Below are 13,605 nucleotides of genomic sequence, written 5' to 3' on the forward strand. Positions count from 1 at the left end.
AACAATTTCAGTGGATTCTGATCATGTACGAGTTAGTACAATTATTTGAAAATTCAAATAAAAAATGACGCAGTGAAATTAATTTTTCAATTATTCATATAAGTTTCCGGAAGATGTGTTATTTCTAGCTTTACGGGTTGCTTGAATATCAATATTGGAATATTTAACCAAAAATAACTATAACTAGGTAATAACCCGCACCTTGTGCGGGATGAGATTATTAATTTTGTTATTTTTAAGATAATAAGACATTAAGACTGTTTAATTAATTTGGATATCGGTTTCGTTTTAAGTTAGTTTTTTGGGTTTTAATCTCCTATTTTAAAACTACCATTATGAATCCATATTTATTTTCGTTTCTTCAGTTAAAATACTTGAGGTTTTTGGTTTTTTGGTGACAAACCAAAGATTATTATTATTTATTTTATTTGTTACAATATATATATATATATATATATATATATGTGAGCTTTCAGCCGTTTTAATGAAGCTGATGACACCATCTGCTGTTGCTCGTAAGAGACAGAGCATGCAAGTCCCGTGTTGCCAGTGATGGCTGTGAGATGGATCTCTCATCTGCTAAGGATCCTAAGCAATGACACAACCATTGTCTTCTTCCTAGGCTGCATATGTAACAATATAAATATGAGCTTTCACCCGTTTTAGTGAAGCTGTTGACTCCATCTGATGTTGCTCGTAAAAAACAGAGCATGCATTGATATCGTGCTTCTGTGAGAGCATGATAGATATATAAACAAAGCATCAACATTGTGCTTCTGTAAGAAACAAAGCAAGCATAGAAATCATCTTCTAAGGATTATCATCGCAAGCATATATCTAGTTAGTAGGCTTCCACGAATCACAAGATTTTTACAGTGCTCTCTCTTCTGTCAACGTCTTCGTGTTCACGTGAGATTCAACTCAGTCTCGTGTTCAAGTCACAACCAATACAATTCAAAAAATCTATATTATTTTTTCAATTATCAACTTTGCTTCTTGACAATAGACAAAAGACATCGAAATCGTTATGAACAAAAAAATTAAACAAACAACGTGCTTGTAATAAACAAAATAGGAAACATTTTTTCTTTTCTAAACGATTTTTTGTGAGGAGCTCTATTGAAATGACATGTCAGCACGCTAAGTTTTAAAATAATGTGAGGTTGACACGTGGCAAACATAGTGTGAATGCATTTATTGAGAATGCTTCTCTTTTAATATATAAGAGATAAATAGAGAATCTGAATTTACCTTTTGAGAACAAAGAAAAGAGAAATTATGCTGTCCAATGCATTACAAAATTGTAGTATTTTATATGACATATACTATACACACTTTTTAATGATAACCACTTATGGAAATGGCATATTTTAAGATCTTCCGCAACTATGGCGTAAAGAATTTTGATGATAAGGAGAAAGAAACCATACATTTATCATTACAAAAACATATTATATCTTATAATATTCGAGCTAATCAATTTACGATGTCAAGTCAGTTTTCGTTGAATTCAAAAAGTCAACTTCATTTAAACCTCTTTTATCTAACAAACACTAGAATCAACTTTGATCTCTTCACTTTTCCATCGACCATTTTCTTTTCCTTTTCTATTTTATTATATTCTTTAGAAATATATATAGAGATAAAATCATATGAGTAATATTTCAAAAGAAAACCCAGGATTACATAATGTGTACGTACACCTTGTTCCACATGGATTTAGATAAACTTCTCCTATAATCATAAAATATACAACATTTCATTCCATAAATTTTCTGACCTAAGATGAAAATTAAAAATTTACAGAACTTAAAAATCAATCTTCATACACGCAGTTCACACTAGTTTTGTTCCGTTCAATATAAAAGTACTGCATTGATCTTGAGAATACAATATCTTATTCCTCATTATTTTATATTCAAAAGTAAATAGATATTGTCATATTGGTGTAGCAAATGTTGTTTTCGAATTTTACTATCTCAAGATAAGCATTCACTTTCTAGCAGCCTTTTTGGTGGATCGGTTTCGTTCTTATTTCTAAAATGTTTTTGAAGTATTTTTCTTGGTGTTACAAAAAAAAAAGTATTTTTCTATAATGTCGTGTGATAAAATCGTTTACTTTTGACTAACAAGAAACAAATTCAAATACTCTGAAGCTACACCAAAATAAGCAATCGAGCTGTCAAGCATTCTTTTTATGATCAAAACATTTTTTCTTCTTTTTTGACAAAGAAAGCTCAGATGAACAACACAAATGGTTCCATTAAAATTACTAGAGAACTCGTGAACCCATTTCCTTTTCTCGGTTCCAAACTTCCAATGTACTTTTTCTTTTAAATTTTGATAACCGGAATCCAGGATTATATCTGAGTACGTAATATAATCATCCATAAAACTCTAAACCATAAATATCTAGTGTGCTAGATTATCTTCGGTGGTAAATGTGACTATATTATATTTAAATACTACTAAAATCAATATGGAAGGTATTTTAAACTACAATCCCTATAAAATAAATATCGAAGTTTTTTCAAAAAAAAAAAAAAATATATATATATATATATTGAAGTTGTTTCAATTTCAAACAACAATTCTCTTATTCTAACTTTCTCTATTACAGTTATCTTTTAATTATGTTTAAAATGCACATGAAACTAATCAGATGTTAAAAACAAGCCTTTTCTAAACACATTTTAATATTATATCGTTTTAGATTCAGAAACATGTCAACACAATTAACACTAAAAGTCAGTTAGTAGCCCAGCTTGGAGAACAGTTGGAGGTAGAAGAAGAATCAAGTGTAGATCAACGACATCAGGTTTCAATGCAAGTAAGCATGGGACACCGATACACCTGTCAAGTCAATGGATCTTAGTCAGAGAACGACGAGTGGATGGGAATGGGCTTTATCCTACTAGAAGCAGACGAGGTGCTCCTACATGGACAAAAGTGTACTAAACGTTCACCGACACCAATCCAGTCAGAAGCAGAGGGACTCCTATATGGGCGATGAAGGAAGTGAGGGATCGTGGTTTTGACCGTGTCCTCTTAGAATCCGATTGCCAACATCTTATTAATGTCATCCTGAAAGAAACAGAGTGGCCTGCCTTAGCCCCGGAGTTGGACGACATTAACCTTCTTGGTGCAAGATTTCAAAATGCTGTGTTTTCTCATATTTCTCGATTTTTTTTAAGTCCGTGCGGACTCCTTAGCAAAAGGAGGACGATCACGAGCTCAAACCTTCTCAGATGTAAACGTTATGGTTCTCCGAGGCCGGCTCTAGTAGCTAGCTTGATCGAACCAGAGTAATTTCTTATAAAAGTTTGATTGATGACAAAAAAAACAGTAAAAGTCAGTTTATTTTACAAATAACACCTGGGAAAATATGCCTATTTCATAACTTATTAAGTAAATGTTCTCAACATATTAGTTTTCAAGGCCTATCATCTCTAGTACTCTAGTTCATAAAAATTAAAATGTATTAATATGAAAAGAACAATGTTATTATATTGTCATGTTAAAGCTCTTTTCAGTTTCTGAATTTAAAAAAAAACAGGCAAAGTTTTGTTAGATACTCATGCATGAACTTGGCTATACGAACATATAAGAAACCAATCGGACCACGTGAATATGAAGGCCTAACATAGAAGCTGCTTTGAAGGCAGTGAGGACACCCTTCATCATTGTCCCCAAGGACCACTTTACCTCTTGGCTTTATCTTCTAAGATCCACCCCCAAGATTCTCTCTTTGCCTTTTATGTTTCTATGATTTTCTTTTCATTTAAATGGTTTCTTATTCTTTTTTTTCTGGTAAAATGTTAAGAATGGTTTTTTATTCTTAGTTAATGAAATATACTCTCTTTTTATATACCCTATCGGCCGATCTGGTCGTCTCTGAGAGGAACACATTTAGTGATAAAGAGTGGACTGGCTATCACACTGTCTAACCTGAGTTTGGAATACCTTCCGACTAATGCCAGATGGTGGACCATCATCTGTTACGATCCACCATGTAAACCATTTGGACCGAAATCCAAACCCAGACTAGTAAAGTAATGATTTAGTTTCCAGGAGGAATTGAATCCATTACTGATGTAGATACACACCATACCCCAAGAAATTGTCACTAGACTACCACTACTTGGTTAGTTAACGAGATATAATCATATACCCAAAACGACATTAGAAATTTATATGTTGTTAAACTATATTATGGATTTATGGTTTGTTTTTACGACCTCAAGAATACAACTCTCTAGTTAAAAAAAACATTATTAATTTGATTACTACAGTTTGTAAATTGCTTACCTTTTTTCTTAGTTAAAAAAAATTACTTTCTTTTTCTTTTTGTTGCTAGTGTTTTAAAAGGTTGAAATCTAAAACAAGTCGATAGTTATCATTTATCAAGTATTTACAATAGATTGTTTTTAATTGGTGAATGTATATGCCAACAGAGTGGTAGAATTTCTCTAGACTTGTAGAAAAAATTTAAAGATAAAAAGGATTTCTACCTCATTTCACTTTCCAGCATATTCCACAATGAACATTCAGACAGACAAATTAGCCTACAGTGTGCGAAATCTTCCTTTGGCAAGGATACATGCTGATTTGTATCTCCGCTTTGAATCTCTGAACTGTTTTAGTTTCATATATAATAGATGTTTGTACGCAAAAAAACAGTTCTGATTCATATACATGGATTTTACTTCCCCTTTTAAGCACCTACAGGGTAGGACTGTGCAATAGATGGATCCTAGAAGCATTTGTACAACTCAATTTCCATGCATGCAATAAAAGGTTTTGCAATATCAACTGATTCCTCATAATTGCATGCATGTTCGAACAAAAAAAACATGTAGTTGAAGTTAATATATGACATATTAGTTGAGGGGTATTTATTTCTAAATTAGGCTAATCAAATATCCATATGATAATACATCTCATCCACATGATTTTACTTCTTTTTTCTATATTATGGAGAAGTTCTGAGGCTTCCGTCTGTAATCTGTTGGAGGAGTACTAACCATTGCAGATTGAGTTAGTACCTCTTCAAAACTTACACGCCAACTCGTGACATTGAAGTTCACTCGATGGAAGACCCTGAGTATGTACATTAGGAGAGTTAGAGCACCCCCATTAGTGAACTTATGGGGGGTTCATACACATTCCAAAAAAAAATATATTAAAATAAGGAATAGTGATGAACCTGTCTCTCTCCATCTCTTCCCAGTGAACCTGGTTCATCACTGTAGCGCGGGTCCCATGGTACGTGGCGGCCCGCGACTGGTCCGAAAAAATAATTTTTTTTTTTTTTTTAAAACAAAAATCAACCCAAAAAAAATAATAATAAAAAAATGCTTTGTGAACCCCTTTCATGAGGTTCACTAATGGGGATGCTCTTATAAATACTGGGTGATATAAAAAAGAATACAATTTAATTTGGTCCAAAAGATTATGTAAAGGTCAAAAGATGATTGCAAACAATGTTTTAATAGAACCTTTCTTATAGATAAACATTTTAAAAAGAAAAATACAGGAATAAATACAGAAAAGGTGGAACAAGAGAGAGAAAGCAATACGTTAAGCCTAGCTTATAAAACACACGTGACAAAAATCGCAAAATTCAGACAGACCATGCATGAAACCGGACCGTGTATGTTCGACCCGCTTCTAAAGCTGTCATTTGGATCGTAGCTAGCCCTATACTTGACTACAATTTATTCTTTTTTATACGTGTGTTAACCAGAGTCAATTTCATAATCACATGGGGTGAATCACGATAAGAGAATAATTTCGGTATATTCCATCGATAAACCTGTATATGGATGCTGCGTTACTCTAATTATGACAACAATGATTTATCGTAAAACTACGAGGCCAAAACGGAAACGTAAAGGGATTTTAATCAGATATCCTTTTAGATAATATGAAACAAACTGAAGTACGAAAAAATTGTGTTATTATTTGATATCACAAAGCTAAAACTAATAATTGGGGGGGGGGGGGGGGGGGGGGGGGTTAAATTAAGAAGCCGCCGTGCCGGTTATATCTGTAGAAAATATCGTTTAGATTTAAGGATTTCTCACTCAAATGCTATGTCACCTAATCTGGGTTCTGACTCCAAGACTGTGTTTCCCATTTGAAAAGTAACGACAAAAATTATTGAAGAACTTGGACCCAATGCCACTTTTTGCATGTGCAAGATTTAACAGAGTCTTGACAGAGTGGTTAGTGAGTGGATTTATATCCCTTAACGATAATTAATTAGCTAGTTGAACAGCAGAAAGGCTTAGCTAGTGAAGAACTAAGTCATTTGAACCATGAAGGTTTTTGTTAAGTCGTATCAAACATTTGAAACCAAGTTTGGGTAACCCATCAAAAATATTTTAATCGCACAGCCAACTAGCCAGATACAAAATAGTTTATTTTGTTGTAAGATTTTTAGAATTAAAACGAAGAAAAATCACAACAACAACACGAACACGAATATATCCGGAAACAAAATTGTCTATATTGCTTATTAAATAAAGACAAAACAGCAAATAGTTTTTCAGAGAATGCAATCAGTATCATGTGAAACATATCTGAATTCTTTATATATTTTATTGAAGTATGTATCTGTATCACATAATTTAACTATATAAACTAACACTATAATAGAATTGGATGAAACTCAAAAGCAATTTGCAAGAAAATAATATATAATTTTTAAAAAATAAACGATGATTATTATAAATATTATTTTGGAAAATTTCCTTAATTGAGAAAACATTATCACTGAACTACATGATTTGATTGTTGCTGCTTCATTCTGTTTCCACTATATAATCTCTAATGTGAAACAGAGTTCGTAGCCTGCTTTTAATATCTAAATTAGCGTATTTGTTCTTTACATGTCGTGTCAGATTCTCTGATTAGATGTTTTTTTTGTGTGTCTATTGCATGATTAGATGTTTACGCGTAATTAGGGATTTATTTTCTAATAAAAAAATAAAATTCTATATCAAAGCATAAATCTAGAAGTAAAAAGTTTAATCGATGCTTATGACTAACCTGAGTCAAAAGCAAGAAATCACTGATGTGGGAACCTGTCACTGGTCCACTTGTCATCATTACACATGAGCTGCCCATGTAAGAGAATCTTTAGAACTTGTCTTCTTCTGTGGTTAGTCCCTCACCCTGTAAACCGTTCAACATGTTACCAAGAGTAATCAACTAAAAGAAGTGTTTGAAAATGCACAGAGTAAAGTATTTTATTAGATACTTAACGAATACTACTAGCATTTGTATTTTTATCTTTTTCGGCCATAAAAATTCTATTCTGACCATCTTTTTTCCCTTACCTGGTCCATTTCTTGATTCCTGTATGTATGTATATATATTGGCCTCCAATTGCTAAGTAAATGGATATTCCACCATAGTCACAATCTCATCAAGTAGAAACTCCATTAACAAGATTGCGTCCTCTTTCTCCTTCTCCTTCTTCTCTCAAATTTTCAAATCTTTACTTCCTGTCAAAAGAAGAAACTCCAAAGCATTTTTGCTGTAAAATCTCAATGTCTGCCACTTAAATATATAGTACTTGTTAACTTTTCTTCCTCCAAACGTACCAACACTACTCCGTTCTTATAATTTCACATTCATAATCATTTCTTGTGTAAGCCTTCTTGTGGGTTCTTGCAGCATTAATGGTGCACTGAGTCTGTGTAAAGTAGTTAAACCACCTTTCCCTGCAAAATAAAAATTCGTTTTTTTACTCTCTTTTTCAGAAAACGTTAAGACATAGGTCAGGTCAAGTTGATGTAGTAAAGGTCAGAACCAACGTGAGAGAGAGAAAGAAAAAAAAAAGTTCGTTAGCTTGTGATACTTGTCACAAGTTTCCTCACTATATTTATAACTACCTTGCTGAAGAGAAAACCCTCAAAACTTCAAAACAAAGAAGATGTCAATCTCTTGCACTAGAAACTTCTTTGAAAGATTCTGCGTCGAAGAATACAATATGGACGCAAGAAAACACAGCAGTTTCCTCTCTGCTGATCTCTTGCCATCTCTTGGAGCAAGAATTAACCAATCAACCAAGCTTCGTAAACACATAATCTCTCCTTTTGATCCACGTTTCAGGTGTTTATCATCTTTAGACACAATTTTTTTTTTGTCTATTTCCCCATGTTCTGTCTTTGTTTTGTTGTCTTCTTGAACTATAGCTTGACGTTTGATTCAGGGCATGGGAGATGTGGCTGGTCATTCTTGTCATTTACTCGGCTTGGATTTGTCCTTTTGAATTTGCATTCATTACCTACAAGAAAGACGCACTATTCATAGTAGACAACATTGTCAATGGCTTCTTTGCTATTGACATTGTTCTCACCTTCTTCGTTGCGTATCTAGACAGCCACTCTTATCTTCTTGTCGACAATCCTAAGAAAATAGCTATAAGGTGAGAATATCTACACAAGACTAGTAAGCTTTTGTGTGTTTAAAAGTAAGCAGACGTTTCATAATTTGTTAACAAAACTAATTGCCCATAAATGGATAAAACCTCTATATTACTTTATTTATATTCTCATATATTTTTCAGGTACCTTTCTACTTGGTTTGCCTTTGATGTCTGCTCCACAGCTCCATTCCAGTCACTGAGTCTTCTCTTCAACTACAATGGAAGCGAAATAGGATTCAGAGTTCTTAGCATGCTCAGGCTCTGGCGTCTCAGACGAGTTAGCTCACTGTTTGCAAGGTTCATTTTCAATAACTAAAACATAAGCAAACCATTTTTAATTTCATGTTCTTATTCTCTCTCTCTCTCCCTCTATTGTTCCTTTGCTTCAGGCTTGAGAAAGACATCCGCTTCAACTACTTCTGGACACGTTGCACAAAACTCATTTCAGTAAGTCTCAAAAACAGATGAAAGCTCTGTTCTTTTCTTCTATAACAAGAAACTTACAACTATATACTTGTCTATATATTAGGTTACACTCTTTGCAGTGCATTGTGCTGGATGCTTCAACTACCTCATAGCAGAACAATATCCTGATCCAACAAAAACATGGATAGGAGCTGTGTACCCAAATTTCAAGGAGGCAAGCCTTTGGAGCAGATATGTAACTGCTCTCTACTGGTCAATTACAACATTAACAACAACAGGATATGGAGACTTACATGCTGAGAATCCAAGAGAAATGTTGTTCGATGTCTTTTACATGCTCTTCAACTTGGGATTCACATCTTACCTGATTGGTAACATGACCAACCTAGTTGTTCACTGGACTAGCCGCACCAGAACCTTTGTAAGTTTGCACTCACTTTCTTTCGACTTTTGCGTCGTATGTTCAGTTAAAACTAATAAGAAAAGATGATTCAACAGAGAGATACTGTTAGAGCTGCTTCGGAGTTTGCATCAAGAAACCAACTCCCACCAAACATACAAGACCAGATGTTATCACACATTTGCTTGAAGTTCAAGACAGAAGGTCTGAAACAGCAGGAGACTTTGAATGGTCTGCCTAAAGCGATCCGGTCAAGCATTGCAAACTATCTATTCCTCCATATCCTTCAGAAAGTCTACCTCTTTGAAGGAGTTTCTCGCAACTTCCTCTTTCAGTTGGTAAAACACTCATTTGTAAACTCTTTATCTTTCTTGAATCTTTTGTCCCACAAAGTTACCAACTCTGTTTACCTTTTTCCGACCAAGGTTTCAGATATTGATGCTGAGTACTTCCCACCTAGAGAAGATGTGATTCTACAGAACGAAGCTCCTACTGACCTTTACATTCTAGTCTCAGGGGCAGTGGTGAGTAACTTTATTTTGAAACATAAAGAAAAGTTTAAGCTATCTTCTAACATCTTTTACTCTCTCTCTCTCTGGTGGTAATTATGCAGGATTTTACTGCTTACATTGACGGTGAAAATCAGGTACGTGGACAAAATATTTAACCAAAAATAATCTTTTTATGATCAAATAAGTAACAATAACCAGAATCGTTACATTCATGTAGGTTCAAGGAAAAGCAGTAGTTGGGGATGCATTTGGAGAGATTGCTGTTTTATGCTCTACACCACAGCCTTTCACAGTTAGGACAACAGAACTATCTCAAATACTACGGGTAAGAAAAAAATCTCTAATGAGTGCTATGAGAGCTCATGTTGAAGATGGACGTATCATAATGAACAACCTTTTCATGGTAAGTAAGCAAAGATGAAACTCATAGAAACTGAGTTTATGTTAGGTGTTTTCACACAATATTGAACTCATTTTATTATGACGAAATTTTCAGAAACTTAGAGGGCAACAGTCAATAGCAATTGATGATGCAAACAACCAACCAGAACCAGACTTCCTCCTCCAGAAGTGGCTTAGTGGTGGTCCAAAGAGAGGAGAAGGTAACACCAGTGGTCAAGGAAAGGGGCACAAATATTTACAAATAAATGATTCAGAGAGTATTGATTTGGAGTCAACCAGAAGAACTCAAGAACATAGGATTGAGATAGAAGAAGGGGAAAAAGCAAACAAAGATATTAATGGGAAGAGTTGTTCTCATGCAGATCTCACTTCATTTAAGTTTCCTTCACCGGAAACATATCCATATTGCAAATTCAGTAAACAAGAAGCTGTTAAGCCGGAAGATAGGAGAATTACCATCCACTTGAAGTCGCAAGGGAAAGATTTGTCGAAGCTCATAATCTTACCTGCTTCCATGGAAGATCTTATGAGACTTGCAGGTAAGAAATTCAACTCTTAATGTTCTAATAAACAAGTGAGCGTGTGAAGAACAAAAGAATACTTCTCCATAAAAAAAAAAAGCTCCTCAAATTAATTAAACAAAACCACAATATTATGTAGGTGAAAAATTTGGAGATAGAAGCTTTACAATGGTCACCAGTGCTGAAAACGCAGAGATTGATGATGTAAATGTCATTAGAGATGGTGATCATCTGTATTTTTACATCAGTGAGCTTGAAAGCATAGACTCTTGACGTGACTTGTATTATGAATGTTAATTACCCTTCCATAAAGATGGAGAGTATGGCCCTGTTCTTTTATCATTGATGTAATTTTGTAATCCAGTGTTATATAAAAATTAAATCATCAAAGAATAATCTAGAGAACAAAAAAAATTGGCATCTTAATCCATCAGAGACTTGATAAACAAGATTCTAGATTCTCATCAAGTGTGTTCAAAAACAAAGATTCTCATCAAGTAACAAATCAAAAACTAAATGAATAAAGAAAACTATTATTATTAATGGGCCTGAGACCAACAGAAAGCCCAACTAATTTCCAAATTATACGCAATCAAAAATCATACTAAAATTAATTAAAATTCGAATAACTAAACGAATTATTTAGACGCCATACCAAGATTTGTTATAGTTGCCTCGGTCACATCTTTTTGTTTCATCTTTACTCTCTCTCTCTCTCTCTATCAAACCAAAAGCCCTACTCCCTCTCTTTCTCAATCGCAATGGATGTTTTGATGAAACACAACCTTGTCAAATGCTTCATCATCTCTCTCATTCTCATTCTCGTCTTCCCTATCTCACCATCATCATCATCGTTACCATCATCACCATCATCATCATCGTCATCATTATCGAATCAAGAAACAAGAGTATCTACACAAAAGACAGAAACCTATCTCAACGGCGACGAATCACCGCACCAACTCGTCTACATCAAGAAAATGACGCCGTTTATCTTGAACCCGCGGCAACGTGATCAGCACCGTCGTCTTCGTTACAGCCACCACTACTACTACTACCGCCATAGCATTCGTCGCCGTGGTCTTCGTCACCGTGCCAACTACTTCAAGATGATGACCAAGAAAAACAGTAACGGTTTTAACCGACCGGTCCGACCGGATACGTTTTCTGTTATGCTTCCCAAAGGATTCGTACCTCCTTCCGGTTCATCTCCTTGCCATAACCAGAACCCTAATTCCGCTTCCACTCTCTTCTGCGATCTTTCAAAAAAACCTTAGAGTTCTCCAGAACCGGTTTTCACGATTCTTTTATCACCGGTACAAGAAACGATTTTGCTCTTCCACTTTTGTAATTTTCACCTATTAATGAGAGATATTCGTAATGATCGATGCATTTTTTCACTGTCCAATGTATAAAAGTAATGAGCATATATGTTAGTTTCTTTTTGTCATTGCATTTATGTTAATCTAGTTTTGCTTAACTAGAAAATATAGTACGTAGCATTAGAATAGGGCTTTAACCAGCTGTAAATAGTTTATTTAAACAACATTTATTTTATCGTACGTGCGGCTAAGCTATTTTATTCTGAGAATTAAATTTAAGAGGTCGGTAAAATAATATAAATACGATGATACCCATTAATACAGATGGAGAGAAATAGCATATTTGCCTCTGTTTTCAAGGTCAAAACGCATTGTTTTGCGGCAAGAACAAGAGAGTATATTAAGCCGATAGAATTGGAAAATAAGCATGTGAATTTGCATCGTGAGCATAAGCTCTTGTTTCATGGCTTTTTTTTCTTAGCTTCAGTTCCAGTTTTACGTACTATTGAACTGTGATGAAATAACTCGATAAACGTACAAAGTTAGTTACAACATATTTTAAATACTCTGGATCAGCTAAAGGAGACTTAACCAGAGTGGTTATCACTTAACCATAATAAACCGATTTATACTATCTAATACCCCCCGGTCAAGTCTCTGAATTCAAACTATCAGAAGGAAGAAAGAGACTTGAGAGAGACATGCGATCAAGTAAAGAGCGGAAAGGTCCAGTATGCAGCGGCTTCGTGAAGATGTCAGCATGCTGATTAGCACTCGAAACGTGCATCAATGTGATGAACCCTCTCTTGACTTGATCACGGACGGTATGGCAGTCTATCTCCACGTGTTTAGTCCGTTCATGAAAGACCGGGTTTGTAGCAATGTACATCGCCGACTTGTTGTCACAGAAAAGCTTGGCTTTGGTGGTTACCTGAATCTTCAGGCTGGTGAGTAGTTGTTGAAGCCATAGAAGTTCACAAGTCGTGTATGCCATGCTACGATACTCAGCTTCAGTGCTACTTCTACTAATCACATCTTGTTTCTTTGATTTCCATGTAATCAATGACGTTCCAAGGTAGACACAATACCCCGTAACAGACCGTCGCGAATCTGGACATGTTGCCCAGTTTGCATCCGAGAACGCATTGAGACAGAGAGGTGAAGCAGCAGAGTAGAACAATCCCTGGCCTGGATTGTTCTTGATATAACGCAGTATGCGATGAGCTGCAGTGAGGTGAACGTCAGTAGGAGAAGACATAAACTGACTCAAGCAGTGCACAGCAAACGTTATATCAGGGCGAGTTATCGTCAAGTAGAGGAGACGACCTATTAGAGCCCGAAAAGAAGTAGGATCAGCAAGAGGTATACCAGATTCACTACTTAATTTCACCAATGGATCCATCGGAACTGGACTTGGCTTGCAAGCCAGAAGTCCTGCATCAGAAAGTAAACTCAACGCATACTTCCTCTGACAATGGACGTATGTCTAGCAATCTCCAAACCAAGAAAGAAGCGAAGAGGACCAAAATCTTTAATCTTGAAATGTTGGTGAAGTGTGTCTTTCAGAAGTTGGATCACAGCATCA

At 35.0% G+C, this 13,605-nt stretch overlaps 3 protein-coding genes across 3 annotated transcripts in view; 2 read left to right on the forward strand and 1 right to left on the reverse strand.

Moving 5' to 3' along the window:
- Positions 1-13,605, reverse strand: part of LOC103856262 (peroxisomal (S)-2-hydroxy-acid oxidase GLO5) — a 382,149-nt gene that overhangs the window by 326,915 nt on the left and 41,629 nt on the right. The gene's annotated exons all lie outside the window — the stretch shown is intronic.
- Positions 6,003-11,078, forward strand: LOC103856214 (potassium channel KAT2). The gene is made up of 11 exons (XM_033273189.1): positions 6,003-8,121; positions 8,222-8,437; positions 8,579-8,734; positions 8,827-8,884; positions 8,967-9,284; positions 9,362-9,601; positions 9,689-9,787; positions 9,877-9,909; positions 9,993-10,178; positions 10,272-10,716; positions 10,838-11,078. The coding sequence occupies exons 1-11, from the start codon at positions 7,943-7,945 to the stop codon at positions 10,969-10,971; spliced, it is 2,064 nt and encodes a 687-aa protein (XP_033129080.1). The 5' UTR covers positions 6,003-7,942; the 3' UTR covers positions 10,972-11,078.
- Positions 11,368-13,490, forward strand: LOC103856231. Its single transcript, XM_033273877.1, has one exon. It carries the CDS (start codon positions 11,460-11,462, stop codon positions 11,973-11,975), a length of 516 nt encoding a protein of 171 aa, XP_033129768.1. The 5' UTR covers positions 11,368-11,459; the 3' UTR covers positions 11,976-13,490.

Source organism: Brassica rapa, chromosome A01, assembly GCF_000309985.2.
Source record: "Brassica rapa cultivar Chiifu-401-42 chromosome A01, CAAS_Brap_v3.01, whole genome shotgun sequence".
NCBI lineage: Eukaryota > Viridiplantae > Streptophyta > Magnoliopsida > Brassicales > Brassicaceae > Brassica > Brassica rapa.

Coding starts and splice junctions, on each gene's coding strand:
- LOC103856214 (XM_033273189.1), top strand. CDS start 7,943: ATGTCAATCTCTTGCACTAGAAACTTCTTTGAAAGATTCTGCGTCGAA. Junction 8,122..8,221: donor CCTTTTGATCCACGTTTCAG/GTGTTTATCATC, acceptor CGTTTGATTCAG/GGCATGGGAGATGTGGCTGG. Junction 8,438..8,578: donor CCTAAGAAAATAGCTATAAG/GTGAGAATATCT, acceptor TATATTTTTCAG/GTACCTTTCTACTTGGTTTG.
- LOC103856231 (XM_033273877.1), top strand. CDS start 11,460: ATGGATGTTTTGATGAAACACAACCTTGTCAAATGCTTCATCATCTCT.